We start from the raw sequence: 21,775 nt of genomic DNA on the forward strand, positions 1-21,775 counted from the left end.
TGCTATGCTTCAGGAAACTAAGAAAGCCTCTGTTTCTGAAGAGGAGGTAAGATCAATGTGGTCAAGGAGCAAAATGGAGTTCCTGGTAGTAGATGCTGAAGGCTCAACTGGTGGGCTATTGTGTATTTGGGATCCAAAGGTACTACAATTATTAGAATGCTGCTATAATAGAAGGTTTATATTGATATCAAATACTGTTTTTACTCATTTGATTGTGTGATTTTAAATGTGTATGCTCCTAATGAGGTTGGTAGAAAGGGTGAGTTCTTGAACTGTTTATTTAATCTTAAGGAGTTTTCCAAACCTTGGTGTTTGGGTGGTGATTTTAATGAAATAAGGAACACAAGGGAAAGGAGATGGTATTCCAAAAGGGATAGAGGGACGAAGGAGTTTGTTAGGTTTTTGTTATTGGCAATCTCCGTTTGACAAAACTCCTTTCAATTGTAAAATATTTGTTGTTTTATTTTAGTGAGGCTATTATTTTAGTGAGGTTATGAGTATTTAGATGCGAATTTAACCCGAATTGTGCCTTGCGGAGGAGTTTGTGGTCTTAATCCTATTTGTGTTTTCCACTTCGCTGACTATGTTCGGAATCAAGCTGCCCGGTCAGCTTGCGGGGGTCCTGCGCTTGAGCAGAGATACAATCCGCTCAGAGGTTTCACTTGCCTACAAAAGTATTGGAAGCTATTTTTTTCCGCTCAAGTAGCTATTCCTGCACTCAAGCGTAGACCCTGTTTAGTCACCAGCGTTTTAGTCACTCTGCTCGAGCGGCCATTCTTGCTCTCGAGCAGAGATCACGGATCTATTTGTTATAAAAGTTGCGGTTTAGTCAGGTTTTAGGGTACGGCTTCCAGATCTTCTTCTTGGGTATTAAGGTTTTCATTTGGAACTTCTTTGCTTGTTTCCTTTGATATCTGTGAGAGTTTATATCATGAGTTGAGTGAATTATATCAAAGAGTTTGTTTGTTTTGTTTTATTCACAAAAGAAAGAGTTGTTCTTCGGTGGATTCCTTAGAATTTGGGCTTGAAGCTTTGGTGGATTCCAAAGTGGCTCATCATCGTAGATTCGACTTCAGCGTTATGGATTCAACGTTAGGCAAGACAATTCCGAGGTAAAGACAGTGGTGGAAAAGGCACATTGGGGTTGGTTCAATTTGGGTGTAGATTCACTAGGTAATTGAGATTACACTTATGTAATTCCTTTTGGTCTCCTTAGTGGATTGTTTTGTGACTTTGGCCCGTGGTGTTCTATCACAATTGGAGGCACTCCAATTGTGGTTTTTCCACGTTAAAATCATTGTGTCGATTTGTCTTTGATTCTTTGATTCTTTGATTGGAATTGCTATCTACTGGTTAAAATTAATACATAATCACAAATGAATATCTCCGGATTTTGAGATTTTTCAGAGTTTAATGAGTTTATTGATAAGTGTGAAGTAATTGATGTACCACTATTAGGCAGGAAATTTACTTGGTTCAATGAAAGGGAGAGGGAGAAATGGAGCATAATTGATAGGTTCTTGGTGAATCCAGAATGGGTAGAGAAGTTTAATTTGAAGTTGTGGGGTCCACCTAGAATGATATCAGATCTTTGCCGCTTTTTACTTCTGGAGGATGTAAGAGACTGGGTTAATGCTTGGATGTTTCACCCAAAGTTCCTATCTTTCATAGAAAAAATCTGGAATAAGTCAGCAGTGGAGGGCTGGGCTGGATTTGTGCTGTTTAGTAAATTGAAGGCTCTGAAAGTTGCTCTAAAAAAGTGGAATAGAGAGATTTTTGGTAATATTACTCATAAATTGAAACAAGCTGAACTGGAGTTACATAATTTTGATCTATTGGCTGTGGAAAGGGATCTTGATGATGCTGAGAAAGCAAGAAGAAGAGAGGTCAGGGGGGATGTGTGGAGGCTAAATAGGATAACAGAGGGGGTTTGGTTGCAAAAATCCAGGCTAAACTGGTCTTTAAATGGAGACAAGAATACTAGGTTCTTCCATGTTATGGTTCGAAGCAGACAGGGCAGAAATGAGATTAACTCAATTAAGATTGGTGATGTAGTGCATGATGTGCCTAGTGATGTTAAGATTGGGGTGTATAATCACTTCTCAGAATCATGGAAGTCAAGACCTAAACTGGGTGGGAGTTTCAAATCAGTGAGGAGCAGTTAAGTGTTCAATCAACTTGAAGATGCATTCTCAAAAGAGGAGAATAAGGCTGCAGTGTTTGATTGTGATGGAAACAAAGCTCCTGGACCTGATGGCTTCAATATGGCCTGTTTTCAGAAGTTTTGGAAGATTATGAAAGATGGGGTGGTTCAGTTTATGAATGAGTTCCATAGAAATTGCAGGTTGGTCACTGGGATTAATAGTGCTATCATTACCTTGATCCCAAAGAAGCTGCATCCACTTGGATTGTCTGATTATAGGCCAATTAGTCTAGTTGGATCACTGTATAAAATAGTTGCTAAGGTTTTGGCTGGAAGATTAAAAGGTGTCTTATCAGAAGTAATTGGTGAGGCCCAATTAGCATTTTTGAGAGGAAGGAACATACTTGATGGAGTGCTAATAGCTAATGAGGTTGTTGATGCGTGGAAGAAAGCCAAAAAGAAGGGTGTGATCATTAAACTAGATTTTGAAAATGCCTATGATTCCATTAATTTGGATTTTCTTCTATCAATGATGTCAAATTTTGGCTTTGGTGCTAATTGGATTGCATGGATTGAAGAATGTATTACAACAGCTAGATTGTCCATTTTAGTTAATGGATCCCCAACTGAGGAGTTCAACCCACAAAGAGGCCTTAGGCAAGGTGATCCCATATCACCCATTTTGTTCAATATAGTTGCTGAAGGACTCAATATCCTACTGTCCAGAGCATCTGAGTTGGGGCTTATCAAGGGAGTGAAGATTGGGGTGAATGGAACTAGGACAACACGCTTGCAATTGGCTGATGATTCTATATTGTTTTGTGATGCAGAGCATAATGAAGTGGTGAAACTAAAAAGGATCTTAAGATGTTTTGAAGTTTAGTCTGGCCTCAAGATTAATTACCACAAGAGCGTAGTGTGTGGAGTGGGTGTGCTTGAGGATACTCTGGCTGAATTTGCATCCAAACTCAATTGCAAAACTCATGGCCTCCCTCTCAAATATCTTGGTTTCCCATTAGGAGCTAATTCAAGTAGGAAGGCAACTTGGAAACCTGTGTTGGATAGTGTGAAAAGTAAACTAGCAGGTTGGAAGAGAAGGTTTCTTTCCTTTGCAGGTAGGCTTACATTGATAAAATCTGTGCTGTTCTCTTTGCCAATTTATTATCTGCTCTGTTTAAGATGCCTGAAGAGGTGGCAAAAGAAATTGAAAAAATTCAAGCTTCATTTCTATGGGGAGGGTCTGACCTGAGGAAGAAAGTTCATTTGGTTAAATGGGCTGAGGTTACAAAAAGAGTGGATCAAGGGGGCTTAGGCATTAGAAGAATTAGGAATGTGAATGCTTGTCTGTTAATGAAGTGGTGGTGGAGGCTTGGGTGTGAAAGAGAGGCATTGTGGAGAAGAATTATTTGTAGTAGGTATAAGCTTGATATGGGTAGCTGGGTACCTTCTTTCAGCCCTAATAGCAGGTATTCAAAAGTGTGGAATGGAATTGTTGCAATTGCAGAACAGAGGCCTAGATTGTATAATTTGTATTTGAATAACTTTCAGCTTAGTGTTGGGGATGGTAGTAGCATTAATTTTTGGAATGACAGGTGGTGTGGATTCACATTGTTGAAAGATGAGTTTCCAAGTCTGTTTAGGCTTTCTGTGGAAAAGAATGTCTCTTTGAAATTGATTCAGGAGAAAAAAAGTATATTAGGGGAGTGGGAGTTTCAGTTTAGAAGAGACTTGTATGAATGGGAGTCCCAGGAGGTCCTCAGGTTATCCACCCTGATTGAAAATGCATCTGTTATTAGGAATAACCAGAATGACAAAGCTGTGTGGAGTCCTTCAACCTCTTCCTCAGGTGTGTTCTCTGTGGCCTTTGCTTATAAAGTTGAAGAGGATTACCTTGGCCCCAAGCGCAGTACTAGCAGGTTGGTATGGATCAAGCACATCCCTCCAAAAATCCAATTTTTCAGATGGCTGGCATGGAAGAATAGGGTCAAGACTGCTGAGTATCTGCATAGAATTGGAGTCATTCAAGGCAATGAACCTGGCTTGTGTGTGTTTTGTAAGGCAGAGATTGAAACTCTAAATCATGTACTCATCTTCTGCCATTTCTCCTGGCAAGTTTGGATGGATATTCTTAGATGGTGGGATGTCCAAGGAGCCTTGCCAGGTTCAGTTGAAGAGTTGCTGCATTGGTGGTCTGGGGGTTGTGTTAAGAAGAAGGACAAACTGATCTGGTGTGCATCCCCTTTGGCTGTGCTCTGGTCTTTGTGGAAGCTCAAGAATGATTGTTTGTTCAGGGACTCTACCCCCATCTTGGCTGAAGTCTCTGAATTAATCAAGATTAGAATAGATATGTGGGTTAATCTGAAATTCAAAGCTCACCACTTCACAATCAATGATTATGTGTTTAACTTCAGGCATATCAGGGTACGTCTTAGGCATAGGGTGGTGGTGGCTGTATAGTTTGATGGTCTTTGGGTATGAATGTGAGTGTGGTCCCTTGCCTTTGGGTTTGCTATTTGGTTTTTATTGCTTTTTGAGTGGGTTGTTTGCGTTGGTTGGTTGCTCATCAACTTTGAGGTGTGTTAACTTAATTGGGATCATAGCGTTAGTATTGATATTTTATGCACCCTCTTTTCTTTACTGATGTATCTTTCTTGATAATTATCAATAAAATTCTTTTGCCTGTTCAAAAAAAACAACGAAAAGTACAGAAACACAATTTTCATGTTGGTTTTATACGCCACAATTGTTTTTATGCTTCAACTCACCCTCACCAAGTTATGTTGCCTTTGTCAATCAATACAGAAGACTATCGTGCCGTGCCTGACATGAAACACGCATTCTAATAGATTTTGATTTTGAAATGGATGCTATCATATTTATTTATTTTTCTGCAAATTTGAAAAACTATAATTGAATTAATGGAGTCATCATGGTATCGCAGGTGATGTTTATCAACAGAAAGGAGAAAGCTCAACTTTTAGAAGCTTTAGTGGTCAGTGACAAGGACTCAACCACCCCGACCTACCCCCAGGTTTCCAATTTTGTTTTTGACTGCTCTTTTAAGATTATTCCATCCATATCTTATTAATATTTTATTTACACGTTTTACTTTTTATAATTTAACTTAAATTTCATATTTTTTTAATTTTAATTTGAATAATGTTGCAGAGGATTCACTTCTTGTGGGCAGACGACGACAAGATTTTCAATTTAGAACTTGCCCACACCATGAAAGGGTATGTCCTATTTCAACTTCACTAGACAATTTTGTTTCATTAAAATACACAAAATGCATTGTTGGCAACATTTCAAAATGAATACAATGTTGGTTGCATTTGAAATAATTTTATTTATTTATTTAATTTTAATTAGTCATTGATATGTACTAATTGGGTATTATTTTTATTTATTTATTTATTAATTACAGAAACACACTGCTTCATTAAAAATTTAATTAATTGTGACAAAAATTTACATAAATAGTCTGTCTAATTTGATCGTGTAGTTTCATTTGAATCAATTCGCTAGTTAATTTTCACATCATGTCAATTTATTTCAATTAACAACGATCATTAAGAAGTTGAACAAAAATTAAGTGTAAAATAGTCTATTTATTAATTTTATTTCTTACATTCATCTTCTCCCTAGCATACCTCCCCTCCCATCATATCAATTTTGCCCTTAGTTTCCATTCAGTTTCTTAATAGGTGTAATAAATTAGAGAAATTAATATTATGTAAAAATTTAAAATTTAAATTGTTACAATTGAAACTATAAAACCTGACACTAGAAGTAAACAGGTGTAATTTGCCTTAATTGTATATGACATGGGTAAGCCCATAAAGATTATGGTCCACCATTTGGGGCCCAATACATAACTCAAATGCTAAAGCCCAACACTGCTGAAACCCCATGTAGCAATAAAAACTAATGACATCAAGACACATGACGAAAGAAGGGCAAGCCACATCAGCAGACAAAGATCTGCAAAGTTATTACCAGGGCACATCGCCATTAATGAGGCCCTTTACAGCATTTATTGCGATAACCCCTCTCCGTCGAAACAAAACGCCTTCACCATGAACAAGGTAATCTAGAGCATAGACTTTCGGCCAAGGTGATAGGTCGGAAGGGACAACGAAATGATTACCATAGGATATAAGCAAAGGTCGAAGACAGAAAGAATGTTAAGCTTTCTATCTCTAATTCATCTCTATACTCCACTTCTCTCTCTAACTTGCTCGTCGGAGGGTTCGCTGGGGGACTCCCCATTACCCATTGAACTCTTGTGCAGGTCTTCGAGTGGGCTTGGTCGCTCGGACACTAGCCAGAGGAGCGTGGATCAGTCCGACCCGTTCTACTTGGAACGAATTGCATCATCAGTTGGCGCCGTTTGTGGGAAAGTTTTCTTTCGCGCGTTAGTTGTGTTCATTGTCGCCGGAGAACCTCTCCCTGTAACCCCCTCCTACCACCTGTGAAGGTGGATGGTCACAACTAGATCTATGGCTTCTCACCCCAATGTTGCTGACCATCAAGCCGACCCTCCCAATCCAAACAACACACAACAGTATTTCACCGAGCTCACCAATAGCATTAACCGCCAGGCCGAGCAAAACCAAGCCCTGATTAATGCTTTACTCCAAAGAAACCTTCCTATGCCTCCTCCACCACCTCCAGCTATTCCACCCAACCAAGAGCGAGCCCTGAGCCATACTATCCAACAGTCTAATCCACCCAACTTGGAAGGCTGGCGACCCCCTCCCCCAGATATAAATCCACCACTCCGCGCCCCACATCTATCGGTCCTGGCACCAACCCCTGAAGGAGAGGCCAGCAACGTCCAGCCCCTGCTGCCCTCTGGTGGTGACAACATTCCTCTCTGGGATGCAGAACTCCGAACTATGAAGCTCCAACTCCAAGGAGTCATGCAGAACATACAACATAAACCCTCCACTACAGCCAACTCACCATTTGTCGCCTCCATCCGGGACAAACCTCTACCCCCCAAGTTCAAAATGCCCACCATCGACTCTTTTGACAGTACGACGGATCCAGTCGACCACTTGGAGACCTACAGAACCCTCATGATCCTCCATGCATTCCCTGACGAAATCAGGTGTCGAGCTTTCCCCGTGACACTCAAGGGGTCAGCTCGACTTTGGTTTAGTCAATTGCCAACAGACTCTGTCTCCACTTTCCAGCACCTCAGTGACTCATTCCTCAGCCATTTCATTGGAGCCTAGCGCCAGCGGCGTCCAGCAACCCAACTCCTCAACATCCGTCAGACCGAGGGGGAGTCGCTGCGCAGTTTCTTTACCTACTTCAACACCGAAGCCTTACAGGTAGTGAAAAACGATGACAAGGTCATCCTTACGACTTTCATGGTCGGTCTACGGTCGTCAGACTTCCTTTTCTCCTTCTCTAAAAACCCCCCAACCTCCATGGCAACCCTACTTTCCAAAGCCCAAAAATACATGAATGCCGAAGATTCCCTAGCCGCTCGCCAAGACCCTACAGCAAAAAACCCAACCCTCCGAGAAAAGCGAAAAGACTCAAAAACCAGAAATACCCAGTATAATAACCCAACAAGTCAGTATACCGACCGACCCCCCCCCCCCGAGCCGACCGATCGGCACCAGCCCGACTGCCCTGGTGGTTCGACCGACACACACCCCTCAATTCCTCCATGGAGCAAGTCCTCAATCAGATTCAACGGGACTACCCCCTAAAATGGCCCCAACCATCACAGACTCCTTCCAGTCGGAGAGACTAGTCCAAATATTGCCGTTTTCACCAGGACCACGGCCATAATACCGAAGAGTGTGTTAACCTCAAAGATCAGGTCGAGGGCATGATTCGTTAAGGACGTCTCAGTCGATTCGCGGATACTTGCCCTCAGCAGAGGCCACGGACTGAACCCATCAGAAACAACTGTCGGCACACCCCTCCCCGACAACCAGCACAACCTAACCAAGGTCATGATCGCCCTCCACAACAACCTCGGGCACAAGGCAACCTTGCCTCGCCTGTTGAAGAAATCAGAGTTATTTCCGGTGGGCTTGCTTGTGGAGGACCATCCCGCTCGGCTCAGTTGGCAGAACTCAGAAAAAAAAAGCAGGGCTCAGAAAAGAAGTTGCCACATTAGACCGACCCCCCAAACAGCCCCGGTAGTGGACCGAGCCTATCGCCTTTACGGACACCGACTGCACAAGCATCCATTACCCCCATGACGACCCTCTCGTCATTTCCGTTCTCCTCTCTAATTACAAGGTCAGACGGGTTCTCGTCGACAATGGCAGTTCTTCAGACATCATTTTCCTCAATTGCTTCTGCCAACTCAAGATCGGGGAAAAAAGTTTGTCTCCTCTCCAAACCCCTTTGGTCGATTTTATTGGCGACCGGGTGACCTCCATTGGCTCCATCGATCTTCCCATCACAATCAGCGAGTACCCGTGGCAAACCACAAAGTTACTCACCTTCCTTGTTGTTGACTGCCCCTCTGCCTACAACATCATCCTTGGCCGCACCGCCCTAAATGCTTTCCAAGCTATCACATCCACTTACCACCTTGCCATCAAGTTCCCCACCGGTCTTGGGGTCGGCACAGTAAGGAAAGAGCAGACCGTGGCCAGAGAATGTTATGTCGCCTCACTTAAAGAAGTCAAACTGAAGGAGGCTATGATCATTGAAGGACTCGATGTCAGAGACGAGGATGAGCTGGTTAGGGGGGAACCAGTGGAAGAACTTGTCGAGGTCCTCATCGATCCCACCAATCCAGCAAAAATAGCCAAGATCGGCAGCCAACTATCCACCCAGGCAAAAGCCGACCTTACCGCCCTCCTGATCAAGCACAAAGATGTATTTGCCTGGACCCACTCTGATATGCCGAGTATCGATCTCTCCTTCATAACCTATCGCCTTAGCAATGAACCCCATTTCCGATCCTTCCTCCAAAAGCAGCGCATCTTTTATCCAGATCGCAACACTCTCATTGCCGCGGAAGTAGATAAGCTCCTTGAGGCACAATTCATCAAGAACGTGGACTACCCTAGATGGTTGTCAAACGTGGTCCTAGTCCGTAAGAACAACGATAAATGGCGACTCTGTGTCAACTACTCCGACCTCAACCGAGCTTGCCCCAAAGACAGCTATCCCCTTCCTCGTATAGATCTGCTGGTTGACGCCACAGCCGGTCATCAAATGCTCAGCTTCATGGATGCCTTCTCTGGGTATAACCAAATTCTAATGCACCCGCCTGATCGGGAACACACATCCTTCATCACCGACCGTGGTACCTACCACTATCGTGCGATGCCATTTGGGTTGAAGAATGTTGGGGCCACCTACCAATGGTTGGTCAATGCTGTCTTTCATTATCAAATAGGCCGGAACATAGAAGTATATGTCGACGACATGCTAGTCAAGAGCAAGCTCTCCACTGATCATCTGGCCGACCTACAAGAGACCTTCGCCACCCTACGAAAGTACCAAATGAAGCTCAATCTAGAGAAATGCGCCTTCCGCGTAGGATTTGGGAAGTTTCTGGGTTTCATGGTCAGTCAGCGAGGCATTGAAGCTAACCCAGAAAAGATCAAGGCCTTGATTGAAATGCAGTCACCCAGAACGGTTAAGAAGGTTCAGAGACTTACTGGCCGAGTTGTCGCCCTCAACCGCTTCATTTCTCGCGCAACGGACAAGTGCCTCCCCTTCTTCAAAGTTCTTTGGCAAACTTTTGAGTGGCCGGCCGAGTCCGAAAAGGCCTTTCAACAATTGAAACAGTGCATGGCCAATCCCCCCCTCATTTCTCAGGCAATCACGGGCGAACTTCTCTTCCTCTATTTAGCCGTGTCAAACACCGCAGTCAGTGCAGCTCTCATCAGGGAAGACAACTCCGTCCAACGGCCGATCTACTACATCAGTCGGGCTCTCAGGAAAGCGGAACAGAATTACCCATTGTTGGAAAAAATGTCTTTTGCTTTGGTCACCGCCTCTAGACGACTCCGTCCTTACTTCCAAGCCCATTCCATAGTGGTCCTCACTGACCAACCATTGAAAAAGATCATACAACAACCAGAGCTCTCCGGTAGATTTATGCAATGGTCGGTCGAACTCAACCAGTTTAATATCTCCTACCAGCCTCGGACAGCGATTAAGGGGCAGGCTGTTGCCGATTTCATCATGGAATTCACTAATCTCATCCTAACCACAGCTCCTCCACCCCTACCAATCCCTACCGAACTAGAAGACCTCCACTCCTGGAGCCTCAATGTCGACGGATCATCCCACAAGGAAGGCAGTGGGGCTGGTCTCATCCTCACCGCCCCTGAGGGTGGTTATTTCAAATATGCCTTCCGTTTCTTGTTTGATGCAAGCAATAATGAAGCTGAGTATAAGGCGTTGATTGCAGGTCTCTGCCTCACCAGAGACATTGGTGTCAGCCATATCCAAGTGTTCAACGATTCCCAGCTCATTGTCGATCAAATCACGGGGGAATTCGATGCCAAAGATGACACAATGCGGGCTTATAAGGATATTGCACTTCCTCTCGCTCGCCTCTTCACCAGTTTCCATATCAAGCACATCTCTCGGACCGAAAACTCCAAGGCAGATGAAATGGCTCAGTTGGCTTCGGCAGACCAGTCAGACCTCAGCCACGGTGTCCGCCTCGTGTACCTGACTCACCCTTCCATTTCCCCAAACCAACAGCAAGTCTACTTTCTCCAAAACGAACCTATCCCCTAGGCGGCCGATATCTCTCTATTCTTGACAACGGGGGAACTGCTAGTCGACAAACAGCAAGCCGCCAAAGTCAAGGCCTGGTTGTCCAACTACATTCTTATCGGCGACCTCTTGTACAAACGTGGTTTTTCACGCCCATACCTCAGATTCCTCAATCCTGCTCAAGCAACTTACGTGATGAGGGAAATCCATGAGGGTATCTGTGGTAATCATTCAGGCGCCCGGTCCCTAGCCCACAAAATACTTCGCACTGGTTATTTATGGCCTGCTCTTAATCAGGATGCGACAGACTTCGTGCTCAAATGTGATAAGTGCCAGCGTTTTGCCAACATTCCCCATGCTCCTCCTACAGAATTAATCACACTTTGTAGCCCCTACCCATTCGCCAAATGGGGGATCGACCTAGTTGGCCCATTGCCCACTGGCCGAGGCCAAACCAAATTTGCCATTGTCGCCATTGATTACTTCACTAAATGGGTGGACGCAGAACCCCTTGCCACAATTAGTGAGTGGGACACAATCAGATTCATTTGGCAGTTGATCGTATGCAGATTTGGCATCCCTCAAGCCATCGTCTTCGATAACGGCAAACAATTCGACAATACCAAGTTCAGGAAATTTTGTGCAGAGCTTTGAATCCAGCCATGTTTCTCTTCCCCAGGTCATCCCCAAGCCAATGGCCAAGTTGAGGTCACCAACCGTTCTCTTTTGAAGATCATCAAAACCAAGTTGGAAGCTGCTAAGGGACTCTGGGCTGAGGAACTACCGAATGTACTCTGGGCCTACCACACTACCGCTCGAACTCCCACTGGGGAGACCCCCTTCCGCTTAACATACGGCGCTGAGGTGGTCATCCCAGTGGAAATCGGTTTTCCTACCCTAAGGGTTCTACATCCGAATCCAGAACTAACTGAAGAGCTGCGTCGGGCAGACTGGACCTAATTGAAGAGCTCCGAGAAACCACTATAGTCAGACGGGCCTCATACCAATAGAAAATGAGAACACACTACAATCGCAAAGTCCGACCTAGGGAATTCGCACTGGGGGATCTTGTTTTGTGAGAAGCAACTTTTGCCACAAAAAATCCGACTGAGGGTAAACTGGCAGCCAAGTGGGAAGGACCTTACGTTGTGAAAGCCAGACCTCGTCCGGGTACTTACCGACTTCAGGATATGGAAGGTCGAGACCTTCCCTATCCTTGGAATGCTGAGCATTTGAAGCGTTATTTTCAATAAAAGTTGTATTTTTGCATTGATCAATCGCTGTATTTTCTTTTTGACAATCTACGTACTTGCATGCTCTCATTCTCTTCTCATATGGTGTAAATATATGATCAAATAGGCTGCACTTTGTATGACAACAAGCTTCTATCTCAGTTATTTGTGCGGTGTTTCAATAACGCCTTGATTGCACCCTCAGCCAGACTGAGCATGAAGAGCTCGGCCAGACCGAGATACTTAAAGCCTCAACCAGACTGAGCATGAAGAGCTCGGCTAAACCGAGTTAATTAAAGTCTCAGCCAGACTGAGCATGAAGAGGTCGGCTAGACCGAGTTACTTAAAGCCTCAGCTAGACTGAGCATGAAGAGCTCGGCCAGACCGAGTTACGTAAAGCCTCAGCCAGACTGAGCATGAAGAGCTCGGCTAGACCGAGTTACTTAAAGCGTCAGCCAGTCTGAGCATGAAGAGCTCGGCCAGACTGAGTTACTTAAAGCCTTAGCCAGACTGAGCATGAAGAGCTCGGCCAGACCGAGTCACGTAAAGCCTTAGCCAGACTAAGCATGAAGAGCTCGGCCAGACCGAGTTACTTAAAGCCTCAACCAGATTGAGCATGAAGAGCTCGGCCAGACTGAGTCATGTAAAACCTCAGCCAGACTGAGCATGAAGAGCTCAGCCAGACTGAGTTACTTAAAGCCTCAACCAGTCTAAGCCACCATTACAACTTTATGATCGTGGCATAGTTGCCATACTTAGTCAAATTCCGGTTCAACATTTTCCATGTCAGGCTGGCTCCTTGTTGGGTCATGATTCACAACTTCACTTTGCATTGAGGTTTTCTTACATTTTAAACTTCACTCTGCATTGAGGTTTTCTTACATCTTATACTTCACAATGATTTATACACAAACCCTGTGCAAGTCACCATTCTCATTTATTCACATTCATTTACAGAATTACAAACATGAAAACAACAATGTGCCAAACACAATTCACAATTTTATTTATTCACAAGTTTATACATAAGTCTATTACAGAAATTCCAAAAAAAAAAAGAAAAAAAAAAGGAGCAAACAAAAACAACAACCCAACCTCCAAGCACAAATTTTGTCCAAACCATTTACTCTTCCTCACTTGAGACGAGGTTTTCCTCTTCAACACCCTCGTCTAGGGGGGTCTGGGCCACGTCGTCTTCATCAATCTTTACACTGCTGAAGTCTAAGTCTGGGAACAGCTCTTCTGTTTTGTGTTTAAACATCTTCTAGCTACTGTCCCAGTACTCAGCCATCTCATGTTTGTAGAAGTTCGACCGCTGGAAGCTCTAGATTACTTCTTCTTCACTCCTGCTCCCAACGGTCGCTCCCGACGGACCAGCCCCCCAGACGCCTCTCGTGCCAAGTTACTGGCGATCGCAGCATCGATCGCCATTTGGAAGTCAGCAGACCCCTTGAACTGCTCTACTGTAGCGACGCACAAGTTGGGGTATGCTGCCCTCTCAGAGGCTGCCTTGGTCTTCTCTTCCCCTAACTCCTTCTCTAACCTCGCCTTCTCCTCCATTGACTTGGCCCGGTCGTCTGCCAACGTCCTTTCCAGCTCAGCAATCTTCAGATCTAACTCTTCTTTCTCTTTGATTGACTGAGCTCGAAGATTTTCGCTACTAGAAATGGCCTCCTCCCACCGATCATTGGCGACGGTGCAGGCTGTCTGGGCCTCTTCTAGCTTCTTCTACTCGTTCCCTAATTGGAACTCGAGCAACACCACCTTGCGGCGTTTCGCTTCCAGTTCTAACTTGGTCGTGAGCAGTTCAGCATTGGCTCGCTCGGCTGAGTACCCCTGCACTATTGCCAACACTTGCATCTTCTTGGCCTTCTGGGCCTCTTCCAATCCCCTAGCGCACACACTTCGCGCAGTCTCCCTTCATCCAGCAGTTTCTCTACTCAAACTTGCAAGTTGGGCCTTCGCCTCCTCTAACTTTGCCTTCAGAGGTTTCACTTCACCTTTTGCAGCCGCCGCCTTTCTCAACAGAGCCCCTGCTAAGGTGGTCGCCTCCATTTGGGCAGAGCACAGCTCCCTTAGTAGCTTAGCCTCATTGAACCTGGCCACCGAGCGCACGGCTGCTTCGTCCACTACCCCCAAAAGACGATTTGCAGCTGCCCTAGCTGGGACTTCTTCTCCCTCTAGTCACCCAGGCACTGCGCGAGCATGATAGATGGTAGCCATCAGCCTGACCCCCTCTCCTTAGGGCGCAGGACCCCCCTTAGGCTACTGCTCCACCCTATCTTTAGGACTAGCTGACCCACTCTCCACTTGCATCTTGGGCATGGCACTCATGTGCTCTTCTTCCTCTTGGCCCCCCTAACCTTTGTCCCCCTGCACCTCTGGGACAACCACCCTTTCTGGGGTAGCCCCCGCTCCCTTCTTCCCTACCTTCTCCGCCATAGGAGTGTCCTCCCCACCGACCCTTGCCTTCTTTGATCCAGACGCATCTGTAGCCCCCTCAGGGGCACCCCTTCTCTTCTTCTTCTTCTTCTTCAAAGCCTCCCCCTCCTTGTTTGCCCTTTCCTTTACTGGATCAACTGGGGACGGTCGTGGCTCAAAACTGCCCAAGTCCTTTTCCCCCAACGGCTTGGGGCAGGATTTGCTCCCTCACGATCGGCTTCGGAGCAGGCCCCAGTTGGGTCTCCTTGTATTTGTTCACTCGGGCGAGCAACCTTCTCTCCTCTTCCTCCTCTGCCTTTCGTTGCCTCTCTAACTCCTCCCTTGCCGGATCCTCTTCCAGCGGCTACGACCCCAATTTCAGGGCAAACAACTTTGAAGACAGGACCAGCTCGTCCCACCTCACCCCCTTCTCTTCCTTCCATTCTCTCACCCTCTTTACACGGTCCTCCACCGCCTTGTCCAACTTGGGCTCGATCGATTTGGTGGGCACCTTCCACGTCGTGCAAACCCTAACTCCACCATTCATCGTCACGAAGAACCATTTCGGCCTCCACCCCTTCACCGAAGATGGAAGACCCGCCACCAGCCCTCGCCCTGCCACTACTTGCTGAGTCACCCAGGTCTCCTGTTGATTGAAGGCCTTGTTGCAAGAGAAGAACTCGTCCACTGACATTGCCCTCTAACTCCTCATTGTTAGCACGGATCTGTCCGGTTTGGTGTGCCAATGGTCCGGCTCTACCTGGCTAATAAGTCTCGCGGCAGAAATCATTGTCTTGGGGCGAGCCCGCACAGCCTGACTCGCTTCTTCCCCCTCCCTACGCTCCATACGGTATTGTTCCGCCAACTCTACCGCATCATCGTCACCCAATGGATCAACTCTTGTTTCCTCTTGGGCCATCTCTCTCGTATGTCTGCGAATAGCTTCGGATGCGGGTGCAAGAAAATTCACAAAGTGTTGCAGGGGTGTATCGCTTGCAACGAAGGAGTCTACACTTGGAATGTTTTGATTTTTTGCACAAAGGTAGGTAAAGCGAATAATACCAAAGGCCCAAGGCTTGCTTGTATTCCAAGGGTCGTAATTAAATTTTGCCAGTTTGAAAATTTTCAAAAATCTGCCAAAACTGTCTTTTCAACACCCTACAATGACCTATCGTTTCACTTATTGCCCAACGCCTAACCTCCCTCGCGACGAGATTCTGCCACATGTACGACCACGATCCACTGCCTTTTTTCCCCTTCCCTGTTTATTCTACTTCACTTCACCACGTGCCCCGCCGTCTCTCGAGCCCTGCGCCGCACTACCCTTCGTGGTCGGCCCTTCTCATGGTCGGTCTCTCCACTCGGCCACCCTTCGCGGTTGGCCCTTCCCATGGTCGGTCTCTCCACTCAGCCACCCTTCATGCTCGCCCCTCCTCATGGTCGGTCCTTCCACTCGGCCACCCTGCGCGGTCGGCCCTCCTCATGGTCGGTCAACCCTCTCACAACCCTCATTTTCTTCATTATTTCATTCGTTGGACTAAAGCTGCACTTGGGAATGGGGGACTACTGACATGGGTAAGCCCATAAAGATTATAGCCCACCATTGGGGGCCCAATACATAACTCAAATGCTAAAGCCCAACACTGCTGAAGCCCAACACTGCTGAAGCCCCATGTAGCAATAAGAACCAATGACATCAAGACACATGGTGAGAGAAGGGCAAGCCACATCAGCAGACAAAGATCTGTAAAATTATTGCCACGGCACATCGCCATTAATGAGGCCCCTTACAACATTTATTGCGATAACCCCTTTCCGTCGGAACAGAACGCCTTCACCATGAACAAGGTAAGCTAGAGCATAGACTTTCGACCAAGGTGACAGGTCAGAAGGGACAACGAAATGATTACCACAAGATATAAGCAAAGGTCAAAGACAGAAAGAAGGTTAAGCTTTCTATCTCTAATTCATCTCTATTCTCCATTTCTCTCTCTAACTTGCTCGTCGGAGGGTTTGCTGGGGGACTCCCCGTTCCCCGTTGAACTCTTGTGCAGGTCTTCGCGTGGGCTTGGTCGCTTGGACACTGGCCAGAGGAGCGTGGATCAGTCCGACCCGTTCCACTTGGAACGAACTGCATCATCAGTATATCTCATAAGAGGGAAACATTACTCGGCCCAAGCGCGTATCCTTGTGTAGGCCAAGCGTACTTGAGTGAGTCTTGGATTGAGCTTGAGCTTAAGGTTTGTATACCAGTCCTTCTAGCCAGCCTGATCCATTGGCTTGTGATAGGTAGCCAACTAGCCTATCTCACGAGCCTATCGGAAATATGGTGAGAAAAAAAAAAATTGATGGAAAGGGAAGGAGGGAGGGAAATAAGAAAAAAAAACTCAAAAATATAGACTTGTTGGTGCAAATTAGGATTCAAAATTTACATATTTTATTTTATTACTTTAGTGTATAATTATAATTATTCTTTAAGACTAAAATTTTAAGTTTCTAGTTTATTTAGGTTACATAATTAGTTTATTTTCTTGTTGACAAGAATTAATATTTTTCTTTTTAAATATTATTGACTAGCAAGAACATATATTTTCCTTTCTAGGTTTTCTTTATTAGTAAGAATTATTTTAGTATGAATAAAGATGTAAGCCTAAGGACAAGCGCAATTGAGGTGGACATTTGATTAATAAGAATAGAGAATTTTCTTAATATAATTCATTCATAGAGAGAGTATCTTTAATTCAAATTCGTTCGTGGTTTGATTTCGTTATCTGCTTATCTTTCTGATATGCTTTCATGTATAAGTTGATATCAAAGCCTAGGCTCGATTCTGACTATGGCACGACAAAAAGTACATGGTGGTCAATATGATGTTGAAGAGAGGTATGAAATAGTTGATGCGGCACGAGAATCCTGAATAGAGAAGCGATTGCAACGTTTAGAGTGCCTTGAAATGATGTTTACCTTGTTACAGTGTTTCGAGGCCCTGAATGTTAGAAACTGACCTCCAAACCATCAACCAAATCCATGGTTTTTGGCGGAAGATGATGTATATAATGTCAAGAATGAAGATGAGAACCCGTTCGGTGCATACAGACCACAGAGGAGGCATCATGTGGCGAACAGTGCATTCAATTAATGAGAGTCGGGCTTTAAACTTGACATACCAGGATTCAAGGTTTGTTTACAACATAAAGAATTTTGGATTGTGTTGTAGTAGAAAAGAATCCAATGAAATATTTTCGGACATAAAATCTTCATCATTAAGGTCACATATTAATTGGGATTTACTTCCAAAATATGATGATTATTTTAAGAAAGATGATGAAGTTCAGGAAAATGAGATCGTTGAAATCAATTTAGAAGATACAGGTAACGAAAAATTATTTAATGTTGAACAAAAAGGATCCAACTTCAAATAGTGTTGCCTAAACAATTGTTGAATGATAATATGATTGTGGATAAGATTCACAGTCACCAATTCATTCGAGATCACACTTTTACAATGGAGTTATTACAATTTATTGAAACAAATAAAGAAATGGGAACTCTTACGAATTTAGGTGGAATTGTGTCATTTGATATCTACAAAGAGAAAGAGAGTACGAAAGGATAATTTGCTCAAGACTTTGCAAATTTGAATTTCAAATATTGAGATTTGGGCTTCAATGAAGATGGGTTAAATTTACTAAAGAAAGTTGTTCCTTTCATTCTGGAGGATTGCTATTCAAAATTTAGGTTTGAGAAAATCAATCTTAAATACAAGGTGGATGCAGATAGGTGTCGAGTAAAAAATTATTTCAAGCAATGGAAACTCGAGGGTGAGTTTTTTCAAGCGGAGGAGAATGATGCAGATTAGAATTTAAAAATTACATATTTTATTTTGTTATTTTAGTATATAGTTATAATTGTTTTTTAAGGCTAAAATATTTAGTTTCCTGTTTATTTAGGTTGCCTATTTAGTTTATTTTTCTGTTGACAAGAATTAATGTTTTCCTTTTTTAATAGTCTTGACTAGCAATAATATATATTTTCCTTTCTAGATTTTCTTGATTAACAATGATTATTTTAGTATAAATAAATATATAAGCGTAAGGACAAGCGGAATTGAGATTGATATTTGATTAATAAAATTAGAAAATTTTCTCAATATAGTTCATTCTTAGAGAGAATATCTCTAGTTCAAATTCGTTCGCAGTTCGATTTCGTTGTTTGCTTTATCTTTCCGATACGCTTCCTTGCATCACTTATTGAGCTAGGCTCGTAAATTGTCCAGTCAGCCTGATCTGTCTAGGCCAAGCCTATTAGGTAGTGTTTGGGTTTAAAATTTGGTCCCCGACTCGACCAATCAAAGGAAATGCCCGTATGGAGCTTGGGCATCATTTTCACAGCTCAACTCAATACCAATTGCCATTATATTCGAGCATATATTCTATATAGTCACTACAAGAAAAAACACTTTTGGTGACTGTAGACACCCCATTTTTGACCGACCTTGAGACTCAGACGTCACCAGTTGAGCACTTGGTGATATTGCATAATGTGCTCGTTCAGAAGTTTCAGAGTCTTGGCTGCGAGCCCTGCCTCCGGACTTCCGAACCCTTTTCTGTGCCTTGCCTCGGTTTGCGAACCAGACTCAGTTTTCTCTGTTTCTTTTCCTGAGGGGAGGGAGAGGTCCTGTAGACCATCTCTCAGTGGCCGTGGGCTACATTTTGTGGCCGTAGGCCATTTTTCCCATTTCGGAGCCCGGTTTCCGGTTTTTCGGGACCGTTGGGCGTGTGCCTCGGTTCGGGACCGCTTAACCATCTCCGTTTGTTCTAAATTTTGGCATACATCTTATTTTCTCCCTTTCAAGGGACACTGGGGCCTGAGAAACCCACTTCGTGATCGAACGCCACTTTCGGTGCTTGGCGGCCCATTTTCGGGACCCCGAACTGCGTGTTTTGGCCACCGAGCATTCGTTTTGCATTGCTTTTCGTTCATTTTTGGCAGGTGCCTCTGTTTCATCACTAGGGAGGTCACTGGAGGGTGGGAGGCCAGCAATTATCTTGGCAACCAATTATGTTCCATTTTCGCCCTCCGACACCCGTTTTTCGCACTTCCGGGCCAATGTTGAACACCTTGGAGCCATTTTCTTCAAACCCAAACCACATATTTGTGATGTACACACATGGGAGGACCCTAAAAGTTCATGGCCGGCCACTAATGTTTCTTGACCCTTTTGAACCCCTCCTTCCGAGCCAATGTTGAACACCCTTGGGCTACTTTCTTGAACTTTGAACCACATATTTGTGATGTACACACATGGGAGGACCCTAAAAGTTTATGGCCGGCCATTAATTCCATTTGAACCTTTTGAACCCCTCCTCAAAATGGCTTGTTCTCTCTCCTGTTTTAGAGTTTCCAAATTCGAACCACAGGGTTGTGAAGAGGGGACCTGGGAGGCCACCAATATGTGGTGGCCGGCCACTAAAGCCACTTGGCCTTTTTGACCCTTGGCCGGCCGGCTCGGGGTGGTGGCCGGCCGGCCACCCACCTGCAACAAAAATAATGGGCCGGCCATGATCCTTGCAATGCACACTTTACAGCTGTACAGCTGTTTCCCCCAGAAAAAATCTATATCCGGGGGATATTTTGTGGGGGAACAAGAGGCCTCAATTCCCTCCACTTTGGCCTAGAGTCTTCTCTCCCTCTCTTGCATAGATTGCTGGCCTCCCAACTCTAGAAAGAGGGTTAGAAGGATTGGTTGGAGCATATACATACATATCACCCCATTTCCTTCAAGTTTTGGGCTCCATTTCTTCATCATCTTCAAGCTCTACCATCACCACTCCATTCCAGCAGCAAGGGGAGGAATTCCAGAAGCTTAAAGTCATCAAAGTTGGTCCAAGAAGCAACAAAAGCATTGGTCTTCAAGGGTGAGTAGCATTTCCCCCTTTTTGGTCCATTTCTTGCACCTTTTGTAAGCCATACATGCTTATTGATTTGAGCTCCGACCAAAACTGAAAAGGTCATTTTTTTGAGCTCATTTTCTTGTTTCATTTAGGGCTCAACCTGGTTTGAGCCCTCCATATTGCACTTGCTTCAATATCCTCCTTGAATGCTATTTTCTTGCATGCTTTGGCAGCCTATCATGCTTCTATTTTTGGTCTTTTTACAGGCCCAGAAATAGTCTTATTTTGACCTTCTTAACATGTTTCATTAAGGGTCTTTGGCTGTTTGATGAATATTTTGCATACTTTGTGTTATAGCCACTTTTGAGCCTCATTTTTGCATTGCATTTCTAGCATGTTTGTATATTGTTTTGGATTTTTTACAGTTCTGAAAATAGTCATATTTTTGGTCCCTCTTCAATGTTGTAGAAGGGAATTTTTCAGTTTGGGCTTTGCATATACCACTTACCTCTTTGGCCACCTTTTGGCCCTTTTTCTTGCATGGGAGTGCAGCCATACTTGTGTTTGTTTTTGAGGTTTTTAAAGTTCTTTAAAGTGGCTTATTTTTGGCCCCTCTTCAATGTTGTTAAAGGGCCCTAACCTGTTTGAGGTCAGCAGATGTGAGTTACTTCATAACCTCATGTTTAGGGCCATTTTTGCATGCCATTGTTGCCCTATCTTTGCTTGCTGTTTGGCCATGATTTGTACTGGAAAAATGCTTATTTTGAGGCTGCATTGCTTCTTTCTTTTCATTCCATGTACCAATTATGCATGCTTTGTATAGCTGTAGTTCATTCTATGCGCCTAATTTTGCATTTCGGGAGAGATCCCATGTATCGGGTGTGTTTTCGCCTCATTCCGGGGCTGTTTGCCCCCACATTTCATTGCTGAAATCCATTAGCATGTTTTCATATCATTTCCATGCATTTGCATTGCATATGCCATTGCCTCGGTTTGCGTGCCCGTGTGCACGCATTTCGAGGCACTTCTTTTTCATCCATCGGCCTCTTATGTGAGTGTGGCTGAGGCTCTCTCATGTTAGTGTAAGCCCATATCATATTTCTCTATCATTTGCATTGCGTATGCCATCGCCTCGGTTTGCGTGCCCATGTGCACGCATTTCGAGGCATCTCATTTTTACAGCATAGTGCATACTAGGTTGTATCTTAGATCGCATTCTGTCATTTTCTCGGTTTGCGTGCCCATGTGCACGTATTTTGAGGCATCTCATTTTCATAGCATTGTGTATGTTAGGATTGTATCTTAGTCGCATTTCATGCATATCATGCATATTGCATCGTATCCGGGATAGGAGTTAGCCCGGG

At 44.4% G+C, this 21,775-nt stretch overlaps 1 protein-coding gene across 2 annotated transcripts in view; it reads left to right on the plus strand.

Annotated features, from left to right (window-relative positions):
- The window catches only part of LOC114279490 (uncharacterized), a 44,475-nt gene that overhangs the window by 17,972 nt on the left and 4,728 nt on the right, over positions 1 to 21,775 (plus strand). The window contains exons 1-3 of one of the 2 annotated variants that reach the window (XR_014364359.1): positions 3,323 to 4,623; positions 5,085 to 5,174; positions 5,312 to 5,379. Coding sequence is in view for 1 of the 2 variants with exons in the window: in XM_028221737.2 (XP_028077538.2) it covers positions 5,085 to 5,174; positions 5,312 to 5,379 (158 nt within the window). In the remaining variant the exon portion in view is untranslated. Of the gene's footprint in view, positions 1 to 3,322; positions 4,624 to 5,084; positions 5,175 to 5,311; positions 5,380 to 21,775 lie in introns of those variants that run through there. The other variant, XM_028221737.2, reaches the window with a different exon arrangement.

This window comes from Camellia sinensis, chromosome 3 (assembly GCF_055761805.1).
Source record: "Camellia sinensis isolate YWXY chromosome 3, ASM5576180v1, whole genome shotgun sequence".
Classification (NCBI taxonomy): Eukaryota; Viridiplantae; Streptophyta; class Magnoliopsida; order Ericales; family Theaceae; genus Camellia; species Camellia sinensis.